Source organism: Protopterus annectens, chromosome 2.part0 (assembly GCF_019279795.1).
Source record: "Protopterus annectens isolate FY-2018-M chromosome 2.part0, PAN1.0, whole genome shotgun sequence".
In the NCBI taxonomy this organism is placed as follows: Eukaryota; Metazoa; Chordata; order Ceratodontiformes; family Protopteridae; genus Protopterus; species Protopterus annectens.
The window spans coordinates 320,333,798-320,346,172 of record NC_056728.1 but is presented as its reverse complement, the minus strand read 5'-3'; the positions used below and the strand labels follow the sequence as shown (position 1 = coordinate 320,346,172).

Here is a 12,375-nt window from a genome sequence, read left to right as displayed (position 1 = left end):
ATCTAGTTACGTCACACTGTCCCATCCACATGTAAACATAAATGTACAAAGCTACACCTTTCTTTGCAGAACAAAAGGGCCCTCCCATTATCATTCCTCCATTTAGAGGACTTTTCCAACAGCGAACCACAAGTCATGTGTTTGTCCTTTTCTGAAGTGTGATACAGCAGATGTTGATTTTTATACATATAACAATACCATCAATTCACATTTAAAGGGATGTAGGTACTGAAATAATATAATCTGCATCCTTTGCCCTTGGACTTAGGGTGTTGAACAAACACTTAAAATCATTTTCCCTAATTCCACTATCTCAAAACCAAGGCACTGACTTTCTTTTGTATTCAAGGGTACTCCATCAACCTAATAAAAATAAAATCTTAGTGTCCAGAAACTACTCCTATAGTCTCAGGCATGAAACACCATTTGGACTGTCATTCTGCTGCCTGATTTTTCTTACAGCAAATCTTCTGCCTTTGTAAACACTTTTTCAGCTATTAATTTCTCATTATTTTCTACAGACTTCTAAACTATTTCAAGTACGTGTCTCAGACTACTACTTCCTATATATGCTCAGAAATGCAAAGCTATATCCATTGTGTCTTGCCACATGCTTAGTTATTTCTACCACCACCTTGTTAGATATATACTTGTATTCCTACTACCACCTGAGTAGGCATACTACTGTGACTGCATCTGTGCCACATACACTGCCACTTGCGAGCGCACACACACTTTTCACTGTTTTCTATGTGAAATCTTAAATACGTAAGCACTGCTCTTTTCCTCTTCTCTTTATCTTTCCAGTTCACATAGTCTCAGCCTTTTGATTAATTTAGCTTTATTAACTTTAATTTCCCTTCCATATCATTTATTCACATTCCATGACCTGAACTTTACAGCTTCTAAATGACAGTTTATTTTATACAACACAGTTTCTAATCACATATGCCGAAATGACCGTTATTCAGAAAGTTAAAAAAATACTATAATGTGCAACTATGACACAGACACAGCTGTACTTACCATATGCACATGGCCACAAATCATCATACCAACATTCTTTGTAAAGGAATGGACCAGATGAAGTAGTACTGGACGTGAGCTGGGGGCACCAGTTAAAACAAGACATTGAGGCCTAATAGGAAATAAAAAATAAAGGAGCAATCAGAATTTATTAGCTAGCTACATCACATTTTGTTACTTCATGTGTCATTACAAAACTGCACTACACCTCTACACTTACGCTCCCTTAGCCCAATATACATTAATTGCACAATATTAACGGGGAGAGAACATCAGTACAAAGACAGAAACAGCAGAACAGTTCCTCAGAGAAATGAGATGCAAGCACCTGCTGTCACACAGGGCTCTCATGGCCAGAAAAACTCTGTATATGGTCCTATATGGAGGTATACAAGATGATTCACATGAATGAAATTAAGTTGCAGGGGGAAAACCTGAGGCGGGATTAAAGCATGGACATCTACAAGATCAATTTACTTATTTAACATTTTGTTGACCGGAAAAGTCCAAGTAGGACACAGCCTACCTTCAGCGGAGGCCCGGGGAGAAATGTTCCACACACGTCTTTGGAATGTGGGGGGAAACCCATGCGAACAAAGGGAGGACAAGCAGACTTCACACAGAAGGCACCCCAGTCGAGAATCAAATAGGAAAACCTCTTGCTGTGAAGGTAGCAACATTAACCGCTGCACCACTGCGCTGCCCAGATGGCCACCAGTGACATTTCTGCAGCTTAGTCCATGCAGCTTCTACAATGAACAGATTATTGGGCATAAGCCAATTAATTGAAGCAAATAAGTGGCTAAACAGCAGTCTGATTTATAGAAAGGCCACGTTGCTGCCCTCAAAATGCATTTCCTGAGATGACAGATTTTACTTTCATTCTACTCTGAGCTGAGGTAGATGGCTGAAAAGTGGTATCAGCAGGAGCAATGGCACAAACAAACCAAAATATTATGAACCTATGCCAAGAAAAAAAATAACAACACAGTAATCTATTACACTTATTTTGGTAGCGTGATCTGCAAAATCATTTCTTACACCCTCCTCCAACACAATAAGTTTGCCATCACCTTTAGAACAAGGCAAAAAATGGACACAGCAATTTACTGTTAACAGCAAATCATGAGACCCCTTGTTTCACCCATTATCTGCCCACTTCATGAGGTAAATAGATAGTTTTTATTCCCTTTCAAATCCACTTATCAATCTGAAGACAACTTTGAAGAAATTGTTAAATGCACTTAACACAGGCAGTAAGCACAAACATTGTAAAAGTTAATTTTACGGGAACTTATTTCTCAGTTGTTTATTTGGTGAAACTATATTAAAGATAAGCAGTACAAGCTAAAAAAAATCATAGTTAAGGTGAGGAAGGCAGAAGAATAAGCCCTTTTTGCATCCGTACGGTGCCATTCTTCCCCTGCATCAAGTTCTTGTTCTCAATCATATCGATATTGGAACCAAAAGAACTGTATGCATTTCTACCACCAAACACAAGGACAGGACTATTATTTTTCAATTACAGAAAGTAGTGTCAGACATTTTATTTGTAGATTTTTGTTGAGATATAATACGAGCATAACTTGGTTTATTACACACAATGATCGTAGTTCACATTTCAGAGGTTCCAGCTGAAGTTAAGACTGTTCTGACAACAGAACTTAAATGAAACTAGGAAACCCAAATAATGTATTCTGTGGTTTGGGGAAAATGAAATTCAGAAATGTGCATGAACTAAGTGAATCAAAATACCTGACAAGCACCCACTAAAACCCAACTTCATAACAGTTCGAAAAATTCTACATATGCATAACATGTATGCAGCAAAATGCTTCCCTGATGACTCGACATTCCATGTGCTAGAAGTTTTTAAGCAGCGAGAAAAAACAAGAAAAAGAAACCCAAGCAAAGAGGCACAATTTGCTGTCACAATGCAAGTAGCTGAAAAATCTCAAAATGACATGGAGATATATTTTTTAACTGCCCTAACAGCATTTATGAAATGGTGAGGTTAGCCTTCCTGATTAGTTTAGTCTCATTTCAGAGGAGACCCATGCTAGTTTGCAAGTGCTGCACATTTAAAACATTAAAATTCTGGTCATTTTTTGCGAAGGCTAAGCAAAATAGGAATATCAGTTAATGAATGTATTCACTGCAAATCAACAGTAAATGAAGAGTATACTAAACTAAATCTTTTTTTTTTTCTCGAATGTGCTTGAGGAAGGGTCAAGACTGCTTCAGTAAAATGCATTATCTTGAAAGGGAAGACCAAACTATTACCTGTATTAATTTTTGTAAGTGAAATGTCAAAGTATTTTTTTAATATCTAGGGGAGAATGAAGTGCAATTGTGTAAGATTATTATCTTAATACTAGATGTCCTACTTTTATATTTGGGATATGCTGGTAAGGATAGCCTAACGTCCAGAGAGCATACCAAAGCCTTTACACTTTTCAGGCTTTGTACATCAAACAACCATAAGTGAGATATGTGACATATGAATGCCTTATCCTCAGAACTGAAGTGCCCCAGGAGAACCAGAGCAACCCTCCCAGAGAAACAATGACATGCCCATCCATGAAAGGAAACAGGAGATGGGGATGTTAAGCGAAAACCCCTCAGCCAGAAGTAGGGCAACAGAAAAAGAAAAGGGGGCAGGAGGGAGTGACCATATACTGCAACAGTGAGAAAGTAATCTACTGGTTTGGTAAGATCTTACACACCTGTACTATGTCCTTCCTTATCACTGTTGCAGTATTCTTTACATCTGGGAAAGTACAAACACTATTGGAAAGCAAGGTAGGAGGGAAGGCGGAAAAGAGCCCTCCACAAACCCATGAAGAATAGCTCTGGCAAATCCTGCCCTGGCCCTAGAAATGATATCCAACTTGTAAGGTTTGGAAAAAGGGTAGACAGAAAATTAAACAACAGCTTTCAAGATGGCTCTAGTATCTAGAACCTTGAAAAAAGCACCAAAAGAGGTTACTGCCCTGGATGAATGAGTACACACAGAATGGAAAGCTGTTTGCCATGAAAAAAACAAACAAAAAAGTCCTTAGAGATCCAGGAGAAGATGGTTTGCTTATAACACCACCAAACCCAACTTCCTGGCATGAAAGGAAATAAGTTGCACAGATTTTTCTGATGCACGTCTTATCAGAGCTGTCTATGTAAATCCAAGTTGTGCAGTACCTTCTCACTAGCACACTGTGGAGAAGGAAAAAAGGAACAGAAGATGAACAGACTGATTCAGGGACAAATTAACCACCTTGTGTGTAAAAGAAGGAATGGTATGAAGAGAAGCACTGTCCTTGTGATAAAAAACAAAAAAGGAAAAACCACCATGTGGGCTTGGAGTTCAAACACCCTCTGGATAAAACAGCCACCAACAATCCAATCTTCAAAGTACAATGTTGCAAGGAAGAAAAGGCAGACTCAAAAGGGGACAGAGTCATTTTTTTAAGAGCAGAATTTAGGTCCAAAGGAGGAGGAATAGGCTTTCTTGGAGGCCTGATATGAAGGACACCTTTTAGGAACTGTTTGACTTAAATTGGAAAACAAGGGTTTATTTGATGGTACACGGGCAGAAATGGCTAGCAAATGAGGTTTAAACAGATGAATATGCCAAACCAGTCTTGAACAATTCACACAAATAAGGACCGTAAGTAACCCCGCAGAAAAAGGGTCCTGGTCATGCTTGAGGCACCAAATAGAAAATGTCTTCCATTTAACCACATAGTATTTCCTAGTAGTGGGTTTTCTGGCCTCCTGCAAAATTTGAAGCATGTTCTCAGAAAATTGGTGCCTGAAAAACCCTATAACCCAAAGTGCCAGATGAAGTGTGGACAAGTGAGGGTGAAAGAGAGATCAAGACAAACTGCACAAAGGTCAGACAGCAAAGCACCTCAAAGAAAAACAAAATCAATAAATAAAACTAAACATAAGGTGACAAACATGGTCACGACTGAATAAACTTTAATATTAAAATCACAATACAAAAATAATAAAGTAATGTAAGCGCTTGTGTGTCGAACTAGGATGCTTCAAACATAACTAATGACTTATTAGCTATTCTTTAATATTAAAGTTTATTTTTAATATTAAAGTTTATTCTGCAGCAGCAGTGTTTTGTCACCTCATTGTTGGTTTTATTTATTGAGAGAGAGATCCCTTGTCTTGTGTGGGAAGATCTATCCTGTGAGGTAACTTGTAATGAGTGACTCTGGCCAGGTGAAAAAGAAAGGGGAAGGAGTGCTGTCTGGTCCAAAAGGGATTCACTAAAAAGATTCTGAGTGTCCCACATGATCTTGTGAAAGACCCTAGGAAGTAAACAAGAGGAGGATAGGCATACAGGAACATCCTCTTCCAAGAAAAAGCCATGGCATTCACTTTGCAATCCAATGGACTTGGAACTCTGGAACAATACTGGGGAAGTTGCTTGTTCAGGGGGGGATGCAAAAAGTTCTGCTGGTGCTGCTCCCCACAGATGCATAACAGCAAGAGACTCCTCTCTGTAAAGCATCCATTCTGAAGGATGTGTCCTGGACCTGCACAGAGACTGCCACTAGATTGTGCTCTGAAGAGATGTAAACTACCTGAAGAACCAAAAGATGACAGGTTGCAAAATCCCAAGCCTGAAGAGCTAGCCTGCAAAGAAGGTAAGACTTTGTGTCCCTTGCCTGTTGATGTACCACACAACTGTGGTACTGTCCATAAAAACCTTCAAAGGACCTGGAACTCTGTGTGTGTGTGTGAAAGGCCTGAGGAGCTAGGATTAAAGCTCTCATCTTTGACATGGATGTAGTCTGCCACTTGTTAAGACCAAAGACCTTAGACTTTCAGATTGTTAGAGGGGGTGGCACAGTGCATAGTGTTGTTGCTTCACAGCAAAGGGTTACCCAATTCGATTCTAGGATTGGGTGCCATTCATGCAGAGTCTGTATGTTCTCCCTGTGTTCATGTGGGTTTCCTCTGGGTGATCCAGTTTCTTTCCACATTCCGAAGGCATGCAGTAGGTGGACTGGACACACTAAATTAGCCATAGGTGTGAGTCAGCGGGTGAATGTATGGTGTGGAGGAAGTACCATGGCAGGACTAGCTACCCGGCGGTGTAAACCTTAGCTCTAGATATGATTGCCCCTCTTGAAGTGACAATCGCGTACAAAACTGGGAAAAGGGGGTTGTGGATAGATGAAGGAAGCTCCCTGACCTTGAATGGAAGCATCTGTGTACAGCTCTTGAGTAGTAAGAGGAACCTGAAAAGGCAGATCTGGATTTAGAGGGGGGGATCTTCTGAACCCACCAGTGGAAGAAGAATTGGAGTCCGGAATAAAAGTGGGACTGAAAACTGCAGAGGGTGGCAGTATTGAAGCCAACAGTCTTGAGATACCACTGGAATTGTCTCATGTGGAGCTTGGCCAAAGGGCTCTGTTAAATTCTCTTGCAGGAAGAACTGGAAAAGGGAATGGAAATAAGTAAAGGTGAGGACCTTGGGAGACCGAAAATAAGCCAGCATTGGAGGTCTAAATTCTGCAACCTAAAACACTTGGTCCTGAGAGGGAGTCAACAATGACTTGAGATTGAAAGCGAATCCCACACTGCATGGGAGAAGCATACTGAAGTGCAGATTCTGAAACAGAAGCTGCTGAGAGGAGGCTTGAATCAGATGATCATCCAGATAAGGGAATATTTGAATTCCCTGAAGTCTGCAGAAAGCTACCACAAGGGTTAGACATTTGGTAAACACCATCTGGAGCTGCAGAAAGACCAAAAGATAACGCACAGAACTGATAATGAAAGGAAGAAAAAGACAAATGTAAACATTTCCTGAATAGGGGTGAATTGGAATATAGAGGTTAAGTGTCACTCAAAGCTAGGGAGACTAGAAAAAGCCTGGGGAAACAAAATGGGCAAAGGGTCTGAAAAGAAAACATCCTGAAGGAAGGAATGTTGAAGGTGTTAAGTCAGAAGCCTGAGAAGCTGCTGTAAGTGTCCCACATGGCAGCAAAGACTGGAGCAACTGCAGAAGGTTTGAATGAGTCCATTTGTAAAAGTTCATAATACATGTTTTGAACCTCTGATACTTGGGAACAATCCCTTTTAAAGTTTTCCAAAATCCAGACCACTGTATCCCCAAGAGGTAATTCTTCAAAAGGAGAATTCTGGGACAAAGAATCCTTTTCATCAGATCCCAAGGCCAAAGGAGAGTGCATCTTTGAAGAGTATACTAAGGATTCTTCACCAGAATCCAACTCCTCATTAGAAGCAGCAGAATCCATAAAACTCTTAGGTTGGGTGGATTACCAGGGAGCTGTAGCAGCAGGGGCAGACAATCCCTGTGGAGGCTTCAGAGCCATGAGGGCCAGTAAATAGCTCTTGAGTAAAGTCCTGCCACTCTGAGGATTCTAAGCTACAGTGGCCAGATGTTTAGTTTCTCATTTCTTTAAGGTTTTGAAAGGAACATCAGCCCTGCCAAATCTAGGAGGCTCAGAGCCCTCCTGGCATGTCTTACCTGACTAAAATTTGGGGAATCCCCCTAGGCCCTTCAGATATAATCAGCTATGGTTCCCCCTCTTCTGTGCCAAACTTATGCAGAGCCTCAGCAGGGATGTGGTAGGCAGTTCCATGTTGACCATAAAATGGCTCACAGCAGAGGGGAAATGATGTTAACAGTGGCTGGTCTTTGGGTTCTTCATTCAACTCGAGAGAGACATCCACTGGAGAATGGACAGCAGCAGATTCAGAATGAGCTCCAGATTCAGAATGAGCCCTTTTAGCTTTTTCTTAAGGAGGAGACTGAACTTTGGGGTGGGAGGATTTTGCCATGATACCCTGGGTCAATAACTTTAGATGTTAGTTTTCCAGGCTAAACAGAAAGAAAAGACAAATGGTTCTGGAGTGTCTTGGGGACAAAAGCCTGGCAGATATCACATTGTGTATGGTTGTGCATAGCACCTAAACAAAAAAGGCACTACTAGTGCCTCTGTTTATGAGAACCTGCAGTCTACCACCCACACTCACATTTCCACTTCCTGGATGACATGAAAAACTATGAGGAGAAAAAAGGAAAGGAAGGGACCCCAACAGGGCACTTATCTGTAATAGGCTCTGTAGACAAACCAGCTTGCCAGATGATATACAGACTAAATTCAATAGCTGCATTCAGAATGGCAGCAAAGAGGTTCGGAGGATTAGGCTCCACATGTCAAATACATACTTCACACCTTACACATACGATATTTGTCTGATGTACAACACCTGGAAGGTGTAAAGGCTTTGTATTTCGGATATCCTGCAGAGGATAGCCTAACATCTAGACAGTATACTAAAGAATACTGCAACAAAGGGATGGAAGGGTAGCTTGTCTTTGGTTTGAGGGAGGCTGAGTGTGACAATATAAAAAAATCTGCTAGTGGTGCAAGACTTGCCATTGCTGTCACCATACACTTTATTCTTCAGTTTGGTCCTCAGCTTAGGTTCCTTCTCTGCAATGTCTGCATGGGTTTTCAAAGGGTGCACAAGTTTGGACAAGTGGACTAAGTGAAGTGGCAATCATCCCAAATGTCTGCAAATACATGGACACTTACACCCCCCCGCCTCACCTCACAACAAAACTGGTATCCTAGAAAGGTTTAATTTTCTAGTTTCTCCCAACACCTTGAAATGGACTGAAGACAGTAACAGAATAAATGGAGAGAGAAGTAAGAGAAAAATGAAAGCCAAACCTGAAATGCAGCCTCAGTACATATAATATTCTTGAGGGGATGACATGCAAATCAGCATTTACTGTTCATCAGAATTTAAGGGAACGTTCCCATTGGTAATGAGTACAAGATAACATAAGGAGCCAAGCCTAAAGTTGTTCTAGTGTTGTTTAACAGCTACTAAAAATAAATTCAAAAGCTCTACCAAAAGTTATCCAGCAAAATATATTTCTTAATGGGTGCAATGAAATTTTTCAGTTTGACTTCTGATTCTTCTTGACCAGAAAGGATGTTTCCTGCTAATAAAGTCAAGAATATAAAGGCAGTTTCACTCTTCGTCTCATCATTTGTCTAATGAAAATCTTTCGAAGTTTAAGACAGCATCTCATCTGTACTTTGCCAAACAGGTCCAACCAAAAATTGGTGTACCAGAAGGTATTCCCAAGGCATTAGAGTGAGGATCAGAAAGTCAAGTCACGCTTGAGACCCCCCCTCTTCCTTGTATAAGAAAAGGAAACAACTCTCTACAGCACAGGCAAACTACCTTAATGCCACAAGCCCAGTCATCTCAAAGCCTTTTTTTGTGACTTTTTGCCCCTGTTGCCTTCCTCTCAAAGTCCATCAGCTCATTTGCTCCAATCACCAGGTGAGAGCTAACTGACAGGAGTGGTCATCCAAGAAGCAATGCGAGTGGTTTGAACATTTTTTTTAACCTATCCATATCCATGGGGGGAGGGTCTTGCAATGGGATGTCAGCAAAAGCGGGAAGGTCCCCCTAACTTTTGTAAAGGAATTTACTTCTAGAAGCCCTGCCCTTCCCTGAAGCATGAGTGCTGCTCTCTCTCTCTACTAGTGAGAGAGATGTATGCACAACCCCTCCCCCTCTCCATGAGAGGGCGAGTTGGCCATCTCCTCTCATTTCCTGTTTGGCTCCTCTAATGTCAGGGCCAGTAATTTAATACCAGCTGCCTGGGTTGCAAGTCGAAGCTCTATCACTCTGTGACTTTAAGCGAGAAATCTCAGTGAATTCTTACAACCCTGATAATCTTTGGGGACCTACTATAAGAATCTGCTGCATGACACTCAATGAAGATGTTAAAATGCAGTTAATAGAAGAGAGATAAATATCATTGAAATAATCATTCGTCATTTTAAGTTTTTGTCAAATACAGATAAAGATTGAAAAGCCATCATAATAATACAGAGTACATCACACTTAAGGATCCAGAGCAGTTTATTGCTTTTCTCCATTTGTTGTTTACATTGTCAGTCACAGGTGTATTTATTAAGAACTGTAGCTAGGCATAAGGAATAATAAAGCAGGCATTCCAAAATCAGCAAGCTGTTTCAACATATAACATTTTAGTCTTCCAGTAGTTTCACTCAGTAAAAGCTTTATTACCCCACCCACATATAAACACACACAAATACCAACAATACAAAGTCCTTTTCCTATCAGCGTGCGTCTCACATTAATGGAAGTTTAACTTTTATCACTGCATACTCGGGGTCTGAGAGATCCTCCTACTTTGTTGGCATACATGGATGTCCTTAGGGGTCCTGGGAGATCCTCACATTTTGCTGATATACCTACAAGTCGCAGAGACTTCCTTTTTGGAAAGTCGCATGTTACTCAACAAAGCTTGGCTGCCTGATAAAGAAATGCTCATTAAATCATGGTTACTGAGCTTAATATCTGTAAACATGTTTTACAGATTACACAGATAATCATTGTTCTTGTATTTGAAAAAGTGGATAGTAGTAGCATGAAAATCCTGTATGGACAAACACTGGTAAAATATCAGATAAAGGCATTTTGAAAAAGAATGTTATAGGATTATACCTCTATTAAAAACAATTACAGTATCTAAAAGAGTAGGGGAGACTGGAAAAGTGAGTGAAAGCCACTGTGTTTTGCTACTGCTGTCTCAGAAAATTTAAATCTGGCCAGAGAATTCCTCCCACTACACAAACTTCGAGAATAAATCCATAATCACAAAAAATGTAGTGTTCTGATGAATGTCAACAGAAAAAAGTCATGCTTAAATTAACATGTACAAGTACATAAAATGTACATATCCAATGTATGTTGCTACACATCACCAACCTGCCAAGAAACATCACAGAGGCTTTTAGAATGGAGGTTAGTGGCTTAAGCTTTTTACAGGAAAAGGAAGAAACAGGGTCTGCTTATCTAAGAGTGGGTTTCAATGACCACTGTCAGATTTTCATGCAGATTCAAATGGATGATAGGGGTTGGTAAAATAATGAACCAATTATACAGGTTTTACACAATCCCCCACACCCCAAGGTCATGTCTGCAACAACTTAACGAGTCTCATGCTCTCTTTTCCTGTCTCTATCTCAGAGGTGATAGAGGGTGGTATGAGCTGTTGTTCTGCTCTTAAGTCACTGGTGCCTCCAGCATACAGTCACAGAAGACAATATAGACATTTATCTTTTTCTTAATTTGACTACAAAAAATAAAGTTGCTGATATAGAAATGTATTTTTAATCACATTAAAATGTTCCAAACTGCTGTTTGCTGAAGTACCAGTGACTAACTGCTACCTACATAACAGTGGAAACACATCTGTGAATATGGGGGAATGTATTCTAAAGTCCAAGGCTGTGGTACCAACGTTCCTCTGAGGTGCAGCTCTCTTGCAGTTATTACATTTCAGTACAGATATGGGTTGCAGCCCACATACTGAGATGAGGAGTAGAGTGCAAATCTCCTTTGCAAATCTCAATGTGCTTTTTATTATTAAATTATTGGTTTATTTTTCAGGTAATCAGGGTCCCACAATTTACAGTATGGCATTTAAAAAAGTGAGCCATTCCAACTTCATTACTATAGTTTAGTGTAACATTTACAGACATACAATATTTCTCCTTCTAAGATGTAAAGACATTTGCATTTTTTAGTATATTTTTCACAATATACTGCCAAACTCTGAAAAGCTAGTAACTCTAATGTGGGCTTCTCCCTTAATCACACCTGTTCTTTAAACAATACTTCTCAACAAATGCAGCAGTAATAGTGATCACAAACTTTACTGAACTACTAGCCAAGATGACCTAAACCTTGTTTTTCAAATAGGAGTAACTGATAAAGGTGGGCAGTACATGCAGTAATGATGGTCTGTGTATATATGCATATAAATGTAGACAATATCCATGGGTCTGCATGGAGCAGGAGGGCCCAAAGGTGTCTCCTCAACTTTAGTCAGTGGGTCTTCCTTGACTTAGAAGGAAGCCAGAGAAGCAGCCTCTTCAATCTACAGCACAACCATCAAACACTTGCTGGAGAACTCTAGTAATCATATCAAATGAGATAGCCAAGTGAGGTCATTCTCTGGGCACTCACTGCAGTCAAGTCAGCTACAACATCCCAAAGGGCTGCCTGGGGTGCACTTCTTGTGTTCCTCTCTTGTGGCATCCAGTGGGTGTTACGTGTCAATCCCTTAATACTAAAAGAAGACCTCACAAGTAGTTCAAAACAGTCTCAAGAACTGAATTTGTGAGAGAAAGCTTTATCCAATGCACAGCCTTGTTATATCTCATGTTTTAACTTTTATCGAACACTGACTGAGGATAGTACGGCCAGTCCTCAGCATTACTACCCTCCCCGCCAACCAGC

At 40.3% G+C, this 12,375-nt stretch overlaps 1 protein-coding gene across 2 annotated transcripts in view; it reads right to left on the bottom strand.

Moving 5' to 3' along the window:
* The window catches only part of SLC12A2 (solute carrier family 12 member 2), a 2,115,502-nt gene that overhangs the window by 597,014 nt on the left and 1,506,113 nt on the right, over positions 1-12,375 (bottom strand). For both annotated transcript variants that reach the window (XM_044060802.1, XM_044060801.1), the window contains exon 16: positions 1,027-1,138. In XM_044060802.1, coding sequence (XP_043916737.1) covers positions 1,027-1,138 — 112 coding nt within the window. The remainder of the gene's footprint in view (positions 1-1,026; positions 1,139-12,375) is intronic.